At 49.0% G+C, this 13,118-nt stretch overlaps 1 protein-coding gene across 1 annotated transcript in view; it reads left to right on the top strand.

Annotated features, from left to right (window-relative positions):
• Positions 1 to 13,118, top strand: part of tenm4 (teneurin transmembrane protein 4) — a 175,653-nt gene that overhangs the window by 155,853 nt on the left and 6,682 nt on the right. The window contains 4 exon segments of the mRNA XM_048264462.1: positions 4,069 to 4,365; positions 5,927 to 6,836; positions 6,839 to 7,543; positions 9,569 to 9,711. Of these exon segments, the coding sequence (XP_048120419.1) occupies positions 4,069 to 4,365; positions 5,927 to 6,836; positions 6,839 to 7,543; positions 9,569 to 9,711 (2,055 nt within the window).

Below are 13,118 nucleotides of genomic sequence, written 5' to 3'. Positions count from 1 at the left end.
AGCCACGGACATCAGGCGACCTTGAGTCACATGTCAAGTGATGTTACGTCAATGGATGAGATTTGTATTTGTATATGTATGTGGCAGTCTGTGTATGTGTCTTTGTATGGCAGACAGTGTCTGGTAGAATTGATGTGCAGAGGTATAGCAAACAAGATTACATTATACTGTACATACTATGTATGCGTTCATGTGTTCATTGAACTGTATACATACATGCATATACTCTAGGTCCTCTATGTGTGTGTGTGTGTGTGTGTGTGTGTGTGTGTGTGTGTGTGAGAGAGAGGGAGAGAGTTATGGGTGAGCCTGTGCGGTGTGTGCCTGATGTTAAATGGGTCAGTGGAAGTCCAGCCCCTGAAACCCCCTGTGACGGTGACGCGTTCGAGTCAGCATGGCCACCACAGAGCTGATGATTTATACTGCCAGGCCGCAGACACTCCTCTCCACTCCAAGGAAACCAGGGCGCTTGTCAGGGAGATGACTTTCTTTCACATTGCTGCATAAATGTGTGTTTGTGTGCGTTTGTCTGTCTGCATGTCTATGAAGTGAATGTCTGTGTTGTATGGCCGTGCTGAGATTTAAGCAAGAGCTGTGTGTTTGAGTGTGTGTGTGTGTGTGTGTGTGTGTGTGTGTGTGTGTGTGTGTGTATGTGTGTGTCACTGGAGGACACTGCAGCGATGTGTTTCCCATCAAAAGCGGCCCACTGCTGCACAAACTCTGGACTGCAGATATACCGCTTCTCTATTGACTCTCTCTTTTTGTTTACACTGCGTTATTAGAATTGCCTTATGTACTGCCTCCAAACAAACAGGGTGTGTGTGTATGTGTGTAAGACTGTTTGTTTGCTTTAAAGAGGGACAAATCGGACCCTGAACAAATAAGATTAAAATTCTTATCTCTGAAGCAGCCATAACTCTTTTTTTTTTTTTTTTTTTTTTTTTTTTTTAAATATTGGAAACAACAAGGAGAGCAAATATTGGACTTGGAAATAATGGGGGGAAAAAGACTAATTTGATTTTAATGAGGCTACAAAAAGGGAATCAAACTTATTAAATTTGTCAGGGGCTCTGAATATGCTATGAGTGCATGAATAATTGATTGCGTTGATGAAAACAAATGAGACGCCCCCTTCAACAACTGTCGTTTTAATCACTGCGAATGATGATCTGAGCAGACTGCGGTCGACACGAGCGGTTTATTAAAAGACAGTTGTCACCAGTCTCTGAAGATGGTTGAAGGTTGTTCGTACAGCAGCAGCGTTTAGTTAGGGAATCCAATTAGAGTGCAAACATTCAAGTCTACTTCGGTCTCTCCTCAGAGTCAGAGTCAGTCAGAGGATAAAATTCCAAGGGGCCATTTAGAGATTTTTGCCTCTCTCTGCTATGAAACCCTTCCTGTACACTGTCTCTCTCTCCCTCTCTCCCCCTGTCTCTTTCTTTTCCTGCTCCTGCGTCTCTGCCCCCCGTTCCAAACCCCCCTTCATAAAGCCTATCTGCTTTCCTAAAGCCTGCCCTGTTGAAGGGAGTGTCCAATTTAAACCATTCCCCTTGAGTGGGTTTCCTTTCTCTCTGGAGACTGCCATCTCTGCCAAAAGGGTTTTTTCCAGTCCGTTGGGCCACTGCTGAACCACGACCCGGTACAAGGATCCGGGACCCTCCCCCCTCACGCTTTGGAATTCCAGGATCTCCCCTCCTCACTCCCCACCGCCCCTAACCTGTCTACGTTTTCTCCTTTTCTTCCCCCACAAACCTCCACCTTCTCTTTTCCTGATGTGACAAGGGCCTTGATTGTAGAGTCTATTCCATCACTCTGAAGGCTTTGAGTGGGGGAAGGAAAAAAAACTCCCTCAGGTGTGTTATTGGCACATTAAAGAAATGTCAGTCACACCCAACTTTTTTTTCTTTCTTTCTTTCTTTCTTTCTTAGTTGATGAAAGGAAGGATTGACTGGTGTCATAATCTGTTTACACTGCAGTTTTTTTTTTGTCTAATACTTGCCTCAGCACTTCATTGATCTCAGCCATAACCTTAATCTTTGCTGAAGGAATGGCACTGCTCTAGTAACCCTGTAAAACCATCATGTGAGGAAGCAAGGGATTGTGGGGGATTGGTACCTTCCCCCCCCACCCCTTTTTATCCATTCCCAGTCAAATTACCCACTACCCACAGTAACCCCCCCCCAGGAGGATGCTCCTATTCATAAGACTGGTTGCTTTTAGTGTAAAGTAATCCTCTCAATTAGGTATTAGTGACATTAATTGGTCCCAGTGTAATTGTCCCTTCACAGACGAGAGACCCCAGCATGCAGAAAAGAATGAGTGAGTGAAGGGGAAGTAAGAAAGAGAGGAGGGGGGACCCCTCACTCCCTTTTTCTTCAGTCCCTCAGTCCGCCATACCACTGGATGGAGGCCAACAACAGCTCGCAAAGCCGTTTTAAAACTCTGTTAAGCCGCGCCAAGCTCGGTGCCAAACTGGGAGCCGCGCTGGGTGCCAGCATACCTAGCGAGAGGAGCACAGATTAATCACAGTGACATGGCGATGATGGCAGGGAGAAGGAGAGAGAGAGAGATGGAGAGAGAGGGGATGGAGAGAGGTGGAGTGACAAGAGCTAAAGGTAAGGACTGAGAGAGAAAGAGAGAGAGAGGGAGTGAAAGATTGCAGAACAGAGGCAAGAGAGAGGCAGGCGGCAGACGATTCATTGGAGCACATGTTCTTCTCTCTGGCCCAAACACTCCAGATGGTGGTTTAAGGCAGCGGGTAGGCACTGTAATCCCAGTCTAACTGGTGTGTAAGATGAGACCATGGAGGCTGTTCTGGAGCAGGTGACGCGCCCCACTAGCTCTGCTGGTCTCGCACACAAAACTGCAACAATGCCATTACAAACAAAGGAACTCACTCACAGTGCTTCTTAGTCACTGTTAACATGTCAAGGATTAAGTTTTAGTACAGTCCTTTCAGGAGAAGATATGTTTTGTGTGTATGCGTGTGTGTGTGTGTGTGCGTGTGTGTGTGTGTGTGTGTGTGTGTGTGTGTGTGTGTGTGTATTCACATGTTATAGCTAGGATATCCCCCGCAGCCATAACTAATAGGTACCAGAGCAACAGCCAAGTGAATCAGCTCAATGTTCTGGACCAGCTCATACAGCAGTGGCCGAGGCCTTCTGACCGCACGCTGCCCCGCAACCCCCCCCCCCCCCCCCCCCCCCACACACACACACACACACACACACTTCCCCTTCATCTCCCTGTTAGATGGTAGACTGAGCGCTCCCTTCACTTGAGCTGCTACAGACAAAGGCCCAGCCAGATCCTCCATCCACCTCCCACCCCCACTGCCCAAGGCCTCCTCCCGCCTGCATTGACCCGGACGTGGCCCATGGGATTAGTGCGAGCAGCGCGTCGATAGGGCCATGCTCTGATCACAGCGTGCGCCGGGGGTCAGGGGTGCGTGTCCTCCCCGCATCGCCATGGGAACCCAGGCCGGCACTCGGGTCTCGTTTCGGACGAAGTTGTGAGCTTTAGCCTTTATCTGCCAGTACCCGGCAGCCATTGATTAGTTCTGTCGACGTGCACACAAACACACACCCTATGTCGTACGGATAGACACATACATACACACACACACACATGTACTCACATTCTCTTAGTCAAAAGTAGCGACCGAGTAAAGTGAAAATCGCCCACGTCTTTGGGAGTTTTTCTCCTGATCAATGCATCAGTTTGCTTCACGCTTGAGTGGTCAGAGACTTACTTTAAAGTTAGTCCCAAACACAAACAAAGGGAAGTTGGCACTCACTTTTAATAAAATATGTAATTATGTGTGCATCACTTCACTGACTCCTGGACTCCCCAGATGTAGTTCTTGTAATTAAAAGAAATAATCATGTTTTTTATGCAGTGTTTTGGTCGCCTGGGTGGTCTCAGAGGTTTTTTTCCCCCCTGATGTTTGAGGCATCCTTCCACACACACCTTTATTTTTCCAACTTTGAGAATAACAGTCAGTATTTATTTTGAATTGTCTCACTCTCTATCTCTCTCTCTCTCTCGTTCCCTCCCTTTTTCTGACAGGTACACAACCGCAATCTGCTGTCCATGGACTTCGACCGCATCACTAGGACCGAGAAGGTGTACGACGACCACAGGAAGTTCACGCTGCGCATCCACTATGACCACGCCGGCCGGCCCACCCTTTGGGCCCCCAGCATCCGCCTCAACGGCGTCAACGTCACCTACTCACCCGGCGGTCACGTGGCGGGCATCCAGAGGGGCACCATGTCCGTGCGCATGGAGTATGACCAGAATGGCCGCATCAGCTCGCAAACCTTTGCCGACGGGAAGTCGTGGACCTACACGTATCTAGAGAAGGTGCCAAAGCCTGTAGATTGTGCTTGTCCTAACCTACCTGTCTGACTCCCAAAAGGGCAGCAATGTGAATCAGTTGGGTCAGAATCAGGGTTGTGCAAAATTCGAATTGCAATTCTACTTCCTGTTTGCTACCTCAATTGAAATGCAAGGGAAATATTTGAAATGCAAGGGAAATGCAAGGGAAGAATTGGATTGGAATTTAAGAGCCAGTTTCAATTCAATTCTGGAATTTTGCACAACCCTGGTCAGAATTGATCAACATTGGTCAGCCAACAGTTTGTTTAAGTGGGTCAGAATTCGTCCAAGCCAGATTCAGACAAGAACACAGCAGCCACAAAGTGCCGTATATGCTAGTGTAAAAAATGGCACAGTAGGTATGAGTAGGTAGGTGAGAGTAGGAATAGAATTATAACCTGCGTCCCATTCCATGTACCTCCAGGACACTTCCATGCAGTGTGCTGTGTGCACCATGTACTTATTTGTGTAGTGTGTGAATGTCACAAGGGTAGTGTCCTCTCAAATTGAACACCACGAGGAGCATGTGGAGGATTTGTATATCAGAGACGGAACCCACGGTACATCTAGGTGGAAGAGATGCATATTTTTGCTCCCCTCCTAAGGAAAACGGCACTCAATACAATTAATTAGTCGTCGTTAACATCTGCCGTTCTTGTCTGAGTTTGTATTGGAGGGAGGGTGTTTGAACTCTTTTGCTCTTTTGAATGTTATGAAGCCTTTTGAGAGGTACTAACTACAAAGACACGGAGGTTTGGTTAGATGAGCTTTCCTCTGCGCTACACATTGTTGCTACAGACAGCTTGACAGCGCACTTAAGTCTTAAAATAATGTGGTGCAGCAAGGAGAAATGGGAAAAATGTCACTCTCCAAGCGTTAATTAGTGCTGAGATATTGGGAGAAGATGCTTTCTGTTGCTCGCACATTTAATGTGAAGATAGCAGCCGCTCACCTCATTGAAAGATTTCAGGCTCTGACAAAGACAACTCCTGGGTGGATTTTAAAGATGTCATTTGTGTAACTGAGTGCGTCTTGTACCAATGATTTGGAAGAAAAAGCTGAAACCCCATATCGTTTGCAGATTTAACAAAAAAAAAAATCACCTATCTTTTGAAATATACTCACCTACCTTTTGAAATATAAACACCTCAGTTTTTGGTGTGATGTTCATCTACTTGTACACTGTGTGTGTGTGTGTGTGTTTGTGTGTGTGTGTAACTAAACGTACCTGTCAGTGTTGCCGAGCTCATTCCAACCTTTTTCTATTGTGTCCCTCTGCTGTTCTCCGTATTGAGTCAGTCTTTTGGCTCATCATTTAGCGGAGGGCAAGAGGACACACACATTAGTTGTGACCTTCACACTCTCCTTGCAGCCCACGAGTTTATCATTTTAACGGTTTAACATCTTTGTCAGTGGGGACTGGTGAAGCTATTAGAATGCTGGCTAAAAGCTGTGGCTGTTGGGAGTGGTGAAGTTTGTGATGGTGTGTGGAGTGTTAATGCTGTTGTCCTCTTTCCCACCCCATCCCCCCTCCTCTTCTCTGCAGTCCATGGTCCTGCTGCTCTTCAGTCAGAGGCAGTACATATTCGAGTTTGACAAGAACGACCGGCTGTCGTCGGTGACCATGCCCAACGTGGCGAGGCAGACGCTGGAGACCACGCGCTCGGTGGGCTACTACCGCAATACGTACCGCCCGCCGGAGGGCAACGCATCAGTGCTCCAGGACTACAGTGAGGAGGGCCTGCTGCTGCAGACCCAGCACCTGGGCACTGGCCGGCGGGTCATCTACAAGTACGGCAAGCTCTCGAAGCTGCTGGAGGTGCTTCACGACACCACGCGCATCGCCTTCTCCTACGACGAGGCGGCTGGGCTGCTGAAGACGGTCAGCCTGCAGAGCGAGGGCAGCTTCACCTGCACGATCCGCTACCGGCAGCTCGGCCCGCTCATCGACCGACAGATCTTCCGCTTCAGCGAGGAGGGCCTGGTCAACGCCCGGTTCGACTACAACTATGACAACAGCTTCCGAGTGACCAGCATGCAGGCGGTTATCAACGAGACACCGCTCCCCATCGACCTGTACCGCTACGACGACGTGTCGGGCAAGATGGAGCAGTTTGGCAAGTTTGGCGTCATCTACTATGAAATTAACCAGATCATCACCACCGCAGTGATGACTCACACCAAGCACTTTGATGCCTACGGCCGCGTCAAGGAGGTCCAGTACGAAATCTTCCGATCGCTCATGTACTGGATGATGGTGCAGTATGACAACATGGGCCGCGTGGTGGCCAAGGAGCTGAAAGTCGGACCGTACGCCAACACCACCCGCTACGCCTACGAGTACGACGCGGACGGCCAGCTGCAGACGGTCTCCCTTAACGACAAGCCGCTCTGGCGCTACAGTTACGACCTCAATGGCAACCTGCACCTGCTGAGCCCCGGGAGCAGCGCTCGCCTCACCCGCTGCGTTACGACCTGCGCGACAGGATCACGCGCCTCGGCGACGCCCAGTACCGGCTAGACGAGGACGGCTTCCTGCGCCAGCGCGGCAACGACTACTTCGAGTACGACTCGGCCGGGCACCTGACGCGGGCCTACAACCGGGTGGCCGGCTGGAGCGTCCAGTACCGCTACGACGGTCTGGGCCGCCGTGTGTCTAGCCGCAGCACGCCCGGGCACCACCTGCAGTTCTTCTACGCGGACCTGTCGAGCCCGGCCCGCGCCACGCACCTGTACAACCACTCCAGCTCCGAGATCACCTCGCTCTACTACGACCTCCAGGGGCACCTGTTCGCCATGGAGCTGAGCAGCGGAGACGAGTTCTACGTGGCATGCGACAACATCGGCACGCCGCTAGCCGTGTTCAGCGGCTCGGGCGCCATGATCAAGCAGGTCTTCCACACGGCCTTCGGCGAGGTCTACCTGGACACCAACCCCAGCTTCCAGCTCATCATCGGCTACCAGGGCGGCATCTACGAGCCCCTCACCAAACTCGTCCACATGGGCAAGCGCGATTACGACACGCTCGCCGGCCGATGGACCACGCCCGACCACGACGTGTGGCAGCGGCTAAACGGCAACAACATCGCGCCCTTTAACCTCTACATGTTCAAGAACAACAACCCCCTGACCAACAGCCAAGAGACCAAGTGCTACATGACAGGTGAGTGGCTATATGGAATGCCGTGCGCAGCAGTAGCGCTTTGTTAGCCGAACCTGATGGGGATCGTCGAATCACAGTGCAGACCTCGAGCAAAAGTGTTCAAACGCTTTTTTGATAGCTTCGCCTCACACAAAGCTTTGACTTTGTTCCTCTAATCTGATGTGTCGCCAACCAGCATTTCAAACCCCCACACAAAAACAACAAACAATGCACCAGTTACAACGGCAGTTTGCAAGGGAAATAGTGTTTGTGCATTACACTCTGTGCTGGCTGGGTTTTTTCTTGAAGAGGGCCCTTACCACAGCAGGGGGGTCATTTTTCAGCCTCTCCTTTGGGCCCTGTTTGGAATGCTACTTTCTTTCCTACATATTTACTTCTTCCCCCTCTTTTTCCCTTGCCTCCCCTCTTTCTTTCTCTCTCTCTCTCTCTCTCCCTTGCTTTCTCTCGATCAGTGGTACACAGTGGAGTTCTCCCTCTGTTCAGCATTCAGGTCTTTCCCTTGAAATATCACATCACTCTTTCGCTGCCTGAATGTGGGGGTTGGTGGTGGGGGGTGGTAAATAGGAGTGAAAGCTCCCCGGTGGAGAAGGGAGCCGCACAATGGGTACCATACAGCTCACTGCCAGGGGCTGTTGTATCAGCGCACTCGCTCAGCTCCAAAGCAGAAACAGCAGCAGAGAGGAGAGGAGAGAGTGTAGGAGCCACTCCAAAGGGCTGTTTTAAAGCTGAGGCCTGTGTGTTTTTGTTTGAGGTTCCACCCTAATCTTGACCGCTTGCCTCTCGGAGATGAAAGAACGTTTTTCATAAGAGTGGCATCTGGTTCTAATGTGATTAATGGCGTTTTATGTGTTTTCGTATCCAAAAAACAAGCAAAGGCCTTCATTCTGAATGAGGTCCATTGCCTTCATATGCTGAATTAGTTTAATCATGATTAAGGAGGGCAGTGAAAACTTCCAGGAAAGGAATAGAAAACGGGTGGCACTCATTTGTTCCAGGTGAAATTCTCTTCCTTTTATATTTTCTCTTTATCTCTTTGTCTCTGTCTCTCTCTCTCTGTCTCTCTCTCTCTCTCTCTCTCTCTCTCTTCCCCTTTTCTCTTGTCTTCCTCTCTCTATCCCTGTTATCATCTATTTGACATGTTGCACCACTGCTCAACTTCATTCTCTAACCAAAGCGTGCGCTGCACCAGTGAACCGGGCAGTCGGGTCACGTCACAACCCCTGAGGCTGGCCACGGAATGCTAAGCAGGCCGCCGCTAAGCTCCGACAGCCACGTTGAGCGCCACTCTCACCTGCTGGCAGTGATTGATCGCCTTGACATTTCTATTCCGTCGCCAGAATTAAGAGAGCTGCTCGTATTGTCCTTAAACATATTCTTATGCAAAGCAGCTTTGTCAGGTGCCATTGCTCACAAAAAAAGGGATGTATTTTTTTTTCCTTCTGTTTTTCCCCAGCAACATAGTCATGCTGTCAGTATATGAAGGCTTCTCTATCCATGACAAATATATTAGGTGTTTTGAAGAGAGTCACTGTGCAGTTAATTGGTTTTCCAGTCAAGGTTCACTTTGGCTCCACATTTGCTCATGTGATGTTCAGGGGAAAGGGAAGTAAAATATCAACGTGTTAAATGTGCGCCGGCATGGGAATTCAATTTTGTGACCTGTCGGAGACCTGCGGCAGGAAGTCACTGTCACCGATGTGGAGCCAAGCTGCTCGCCAGCGAGATGAACAGAGTATGGGGAGCAGGAAGGAGAGAATTGCACAGTTCGCTATCCTCCCTGGAACATCCATCACATTTTAGCCTAGTGTCTGAAACTAATCAAGCGATCCCACTGCTGGCTGGCTGTTCAAGCAGTTAATTTCATCTGAACCAGTGAGGAAGAAATGGGGGAAAAGCTCTGCTGAACCTGTGTTGTGTTTCCTAATGAATCACAGACTTAGCAGTACATTGAGTGGTGAAAAGACTGAATGTTAAGCTATTGTTTGTTTGTTTGTTTGTTTATTTGTATCTTCTGCTACCCTACAGATGTCAATAGCTGGCTAGTGACATTTGGCTTCCAGCTGTACAATGTCATCCCGGGCTACAAGAAGCCCGTCTCGGACGCCATGGAGCCCTCCTACGAGCTGATCCACACCCAGATGAAGACTCAGGAGTGGGATAGCACCAAGGTAAGACAGGACTCCCTCTCTCATCCAGACATCTTGGTCTGACCGTTTTAGTCATCCATTGGTGCCCTGCGTTTTAGATGGGAGCTCCAGGCTCTTGTCCGAAATTGCCTCCCTCACTATCCGAGACTTCCAAATCACCAAGAAAACGTAGGCCTCTCATTTCTTGCCCTCGCTCCCTTTTACCCAGTCTCTCACTCACTCGCTCAACCTCTTTCTCCTCATCTCTTACTTTATCTCTTCCTCTCTCTAGCACTCACTCTCTCTCTCTCTCTCTCTCTCTCTCTCTCTCTCTCTCTTTTATCTCTTTCCTTCTGTCTCTTTTGTTATGTCTCTTTCTGAGAGCTCAGGGAATCTGGGTCAGGCTTCACCCTGAACCCGTCTAATAGTCCGGCCATTAGGGAAATTCACTCCACTTTTCCTTTGCCATTGATTTCATCTCCGCCATACACCCCTCCTGAACCTTCTTTGTAGGCACACACACACACACACACACACACACACACACACACACACACACACACACACACACACACACACACCAGCAAGCACCCAGGCATCAGTAGTACAGAGTCTGATTCCTCGCATCTGTCAAGCCCTGCGAGTTGCCTTTCAGCCACCTGAATTATTGACGAGGCGGCTGTCGTGTCTTCCCTGCCGCGTCGAGTTACAGCCCGAGAGAGCCACCCACCGAGGCAGCCGCGGTGGCCGACACGTCTGTTTGCTTTTCATATGTAAAGACAACGCCCGTGCCCACCGTCAGTGCCAGGCGAGCCGCGCGCCTGCGATGTGTGCCCAGACAAAACACTATGCGGAGTGTGTAAGAGAGAGAGAGAGGAGAGAGAGAGAATGGACTACAGACTGATCCTTTTAAAAACCCTCTTTTGTTAAGATAAGACCGCCGCTGGTTGTTTGGGTTGATGAGCAAGCGTTTGCTTGCTCGACCAGTACAGCTTTTGTGTCGAGCTTGACCCATCTCTCCCTGTATCGGAGATATAAACGCAAATAGTATCAGATGTGTTTTATCCGTTTCTGGATCGTCGTTCTTTTGAAAGAGAGGATACAGTGGGGAGACGCAGGAGCCTGTGAGGAGAGAGGGGTGAGGGAGCGCACAGAGAGAGAGACGCCAGGCTGAATAATATTAAACGATGAAACAATAAACGTTTGAAGCCTCACTTCTGTTTCTGCTGACAAGTTACATAGGGGTCTCACGCATTCAAGGAGAATAGAGGAGTGCGCCTACTGTATATCAGAAAAGAGCCATTTTTTGATGCTCGGAGATAACCCAGATTTTCTGAAGCATCAGAGATTTTAGGAGGAGCATAATGTGTGTAAGATGATCTACTGTTCCAATTTTCTGATGGCTTTTACTTGACACATTGAAGGCCCTTATATTTATTTGAGAAAACATTACCAAATTTTTTTGCCTGCCTTTTTTTCCTCCGAAAGATCAAATAAAGGCTCGTTGTTGCACTAAAACATTCTCTGATGGGAGGCTGTCATGTTTTTTTAATCTCTCTCACTAAACCCAGCTGTGCCATTTGTGAAACATGATGTGTTCAAAGCCTATTAACTATTTAAGCGTATCAGAAGATTTTAGTGTGTTGTGGGACTTGTGCAAATTAAGTACGAGAGAGTGGAGAGAGACCCCACGCCAGACAAACACTGTCAAGAAGTGAGCTCTGCCATCGGTCTTCTCGCCCATCACAAGGTCTGCTATGTGCTCAGTTCAGAGAGGTTGGGGATTCAAATAGACGGCCATGCTTTCCATTTCACAGCAGATAATATTCTTCTGTGGGAGAAACTGCACTGCAAATAGAGAGCAGAGTCTTTGCCTAACCCTCATTATGTACCTTCCCCAAGAACGCTACGTGAACGGAATAGAGCAGGTTTAGTCGTCTCACACACACACACACACACACACACACACACACACACACACACACACACACACACACACACACACACACACACACACAGTCACACACACCCATAGGATGGCTCCCCCAGCGACCTTCCGTCGGGGTGGTTTCAGTGCCCGTCTCCCAGGGATTCGTCTCTGAGTTTTGGGGTTTGCTTTGCCAGATATGGAGTCCCTTTCTTCCTCCCTTTCTCTCTGCTCCACCCCTCCAGCTCTCCTTTTCTCTCCCTCTCTCTCTCCACCCTTCCCTCCCCTCAGAGGAGCCCAGAGCAACAGAGGACCGCTTTGGACCCATTCAGACAACCTTCCTCCCCCAATTTCCATTTCAAATGGGGCCCCTTCTGCCTTCTTCTCTGCCCAGAAAAGTACTGCAACAAACCTGCACTGGGCACTGCCAGGCCACCCTATGTATATTCCATCTGAAGTTAGAAAACTGGACCGGAAGGAAGGAAGGAAGAAAGAAAGAACGAAAGAGAGAGAGAAAGAAAGAGGGACGGGGAGAAGTTAGAGAGAAAGGCGAGTGAGTTTTAATGAATGTAATAGTAGCCAGTGAACTCCATATAAATCAGTGTTCCCTTCTTGCAGCTAATCGCGACCACTTGTTCTGCTCTTTTATGAGGAAAGGTAAGGGATTTTAATTGCCTGCAAAATGGTCTTTTCGGGGCAGTATTATTATGTGGCATTTACAGGCTTTTCAAGCAGCCATATTAAAAATAGCAAGCGGGGACATACTCAAGGCTAATGGTGCCCAGGTTGTAGCGGGGGGCCGGAGCCTTGGCAGGGGGCTGTTTTGCGTCGTGTTCTTGGCTGTTTCAAGTTCTCCGAGTTCTCATCAGACGGAAAGCCAGGGATAGGAGGTTGGCTGGAGACTGATTCAGGAAGCCGAGGCACTCCTCCATACTCATTATCTGTCTCAGTGTGACGCCGACACCAGCCACGCTAGGGCGACACCTTGAAGCCGCGAGGCTCTGTAGGGGGGCCGCAGGCAACAGAAGCCTCTGCTCTGGGCAACTGCTGGGGCGATATCGCACTCTGACATAAATATATAAACAGGGCCAGACCTGACAGTTACTCGGAGGAACGAGGGAAGACAGAGAAGTTGGAGTTGGACCATAAACCATATGCTATAATGTAGATGTCATTCTTCTTGGCTTGAGGAATTTAGTTTCACAAATATAACAATATTCTCTGTGCCCTAGAGGGAATTAAAGGATTTTAAATCATGCAGGTTGACTACTCCCCCAATTCTTTTACAGGTTTTCATAGCATGAGGCTCTGAATCCTGCACTGTTTCATAGCATGGGGCTCTGAACCCTGCACTGTTTCATAGCATGGGGCTCTGAAACCTGCAACCCTACAGTATTATTTTGCAAGGACATATGCAGCAAGTATATACCTGTAAATGGACTTGTATGTATTCAAATCCATGTAGAGCAGCTGAAGTGTGAAGACAGCAGTGTCGTTGTGTTGTTTGGCCTAGAGGTGGCTT

This window comes from Alosa alosa, chromosome 15, assembly GCF_017589495.1.
Source record: "Alosa alosa isolate M-15738 ecotype Scorff River chromosome 15, AALO_Geno_1.1, whole genome shotgun sequence".
In the NCBI taxonomy this organism is placed as follows: Eukaryota; Metazoa; Chordata; class Actinopteri; order Clupeiformes; family Clupeidae; genus Alosa; species Alosa alosa.
The sequence above is the reverse complement of the archived record's forward strand: the minus strand, read 5'-3'. Positions and strand labels throughout refer to the sequence as shown.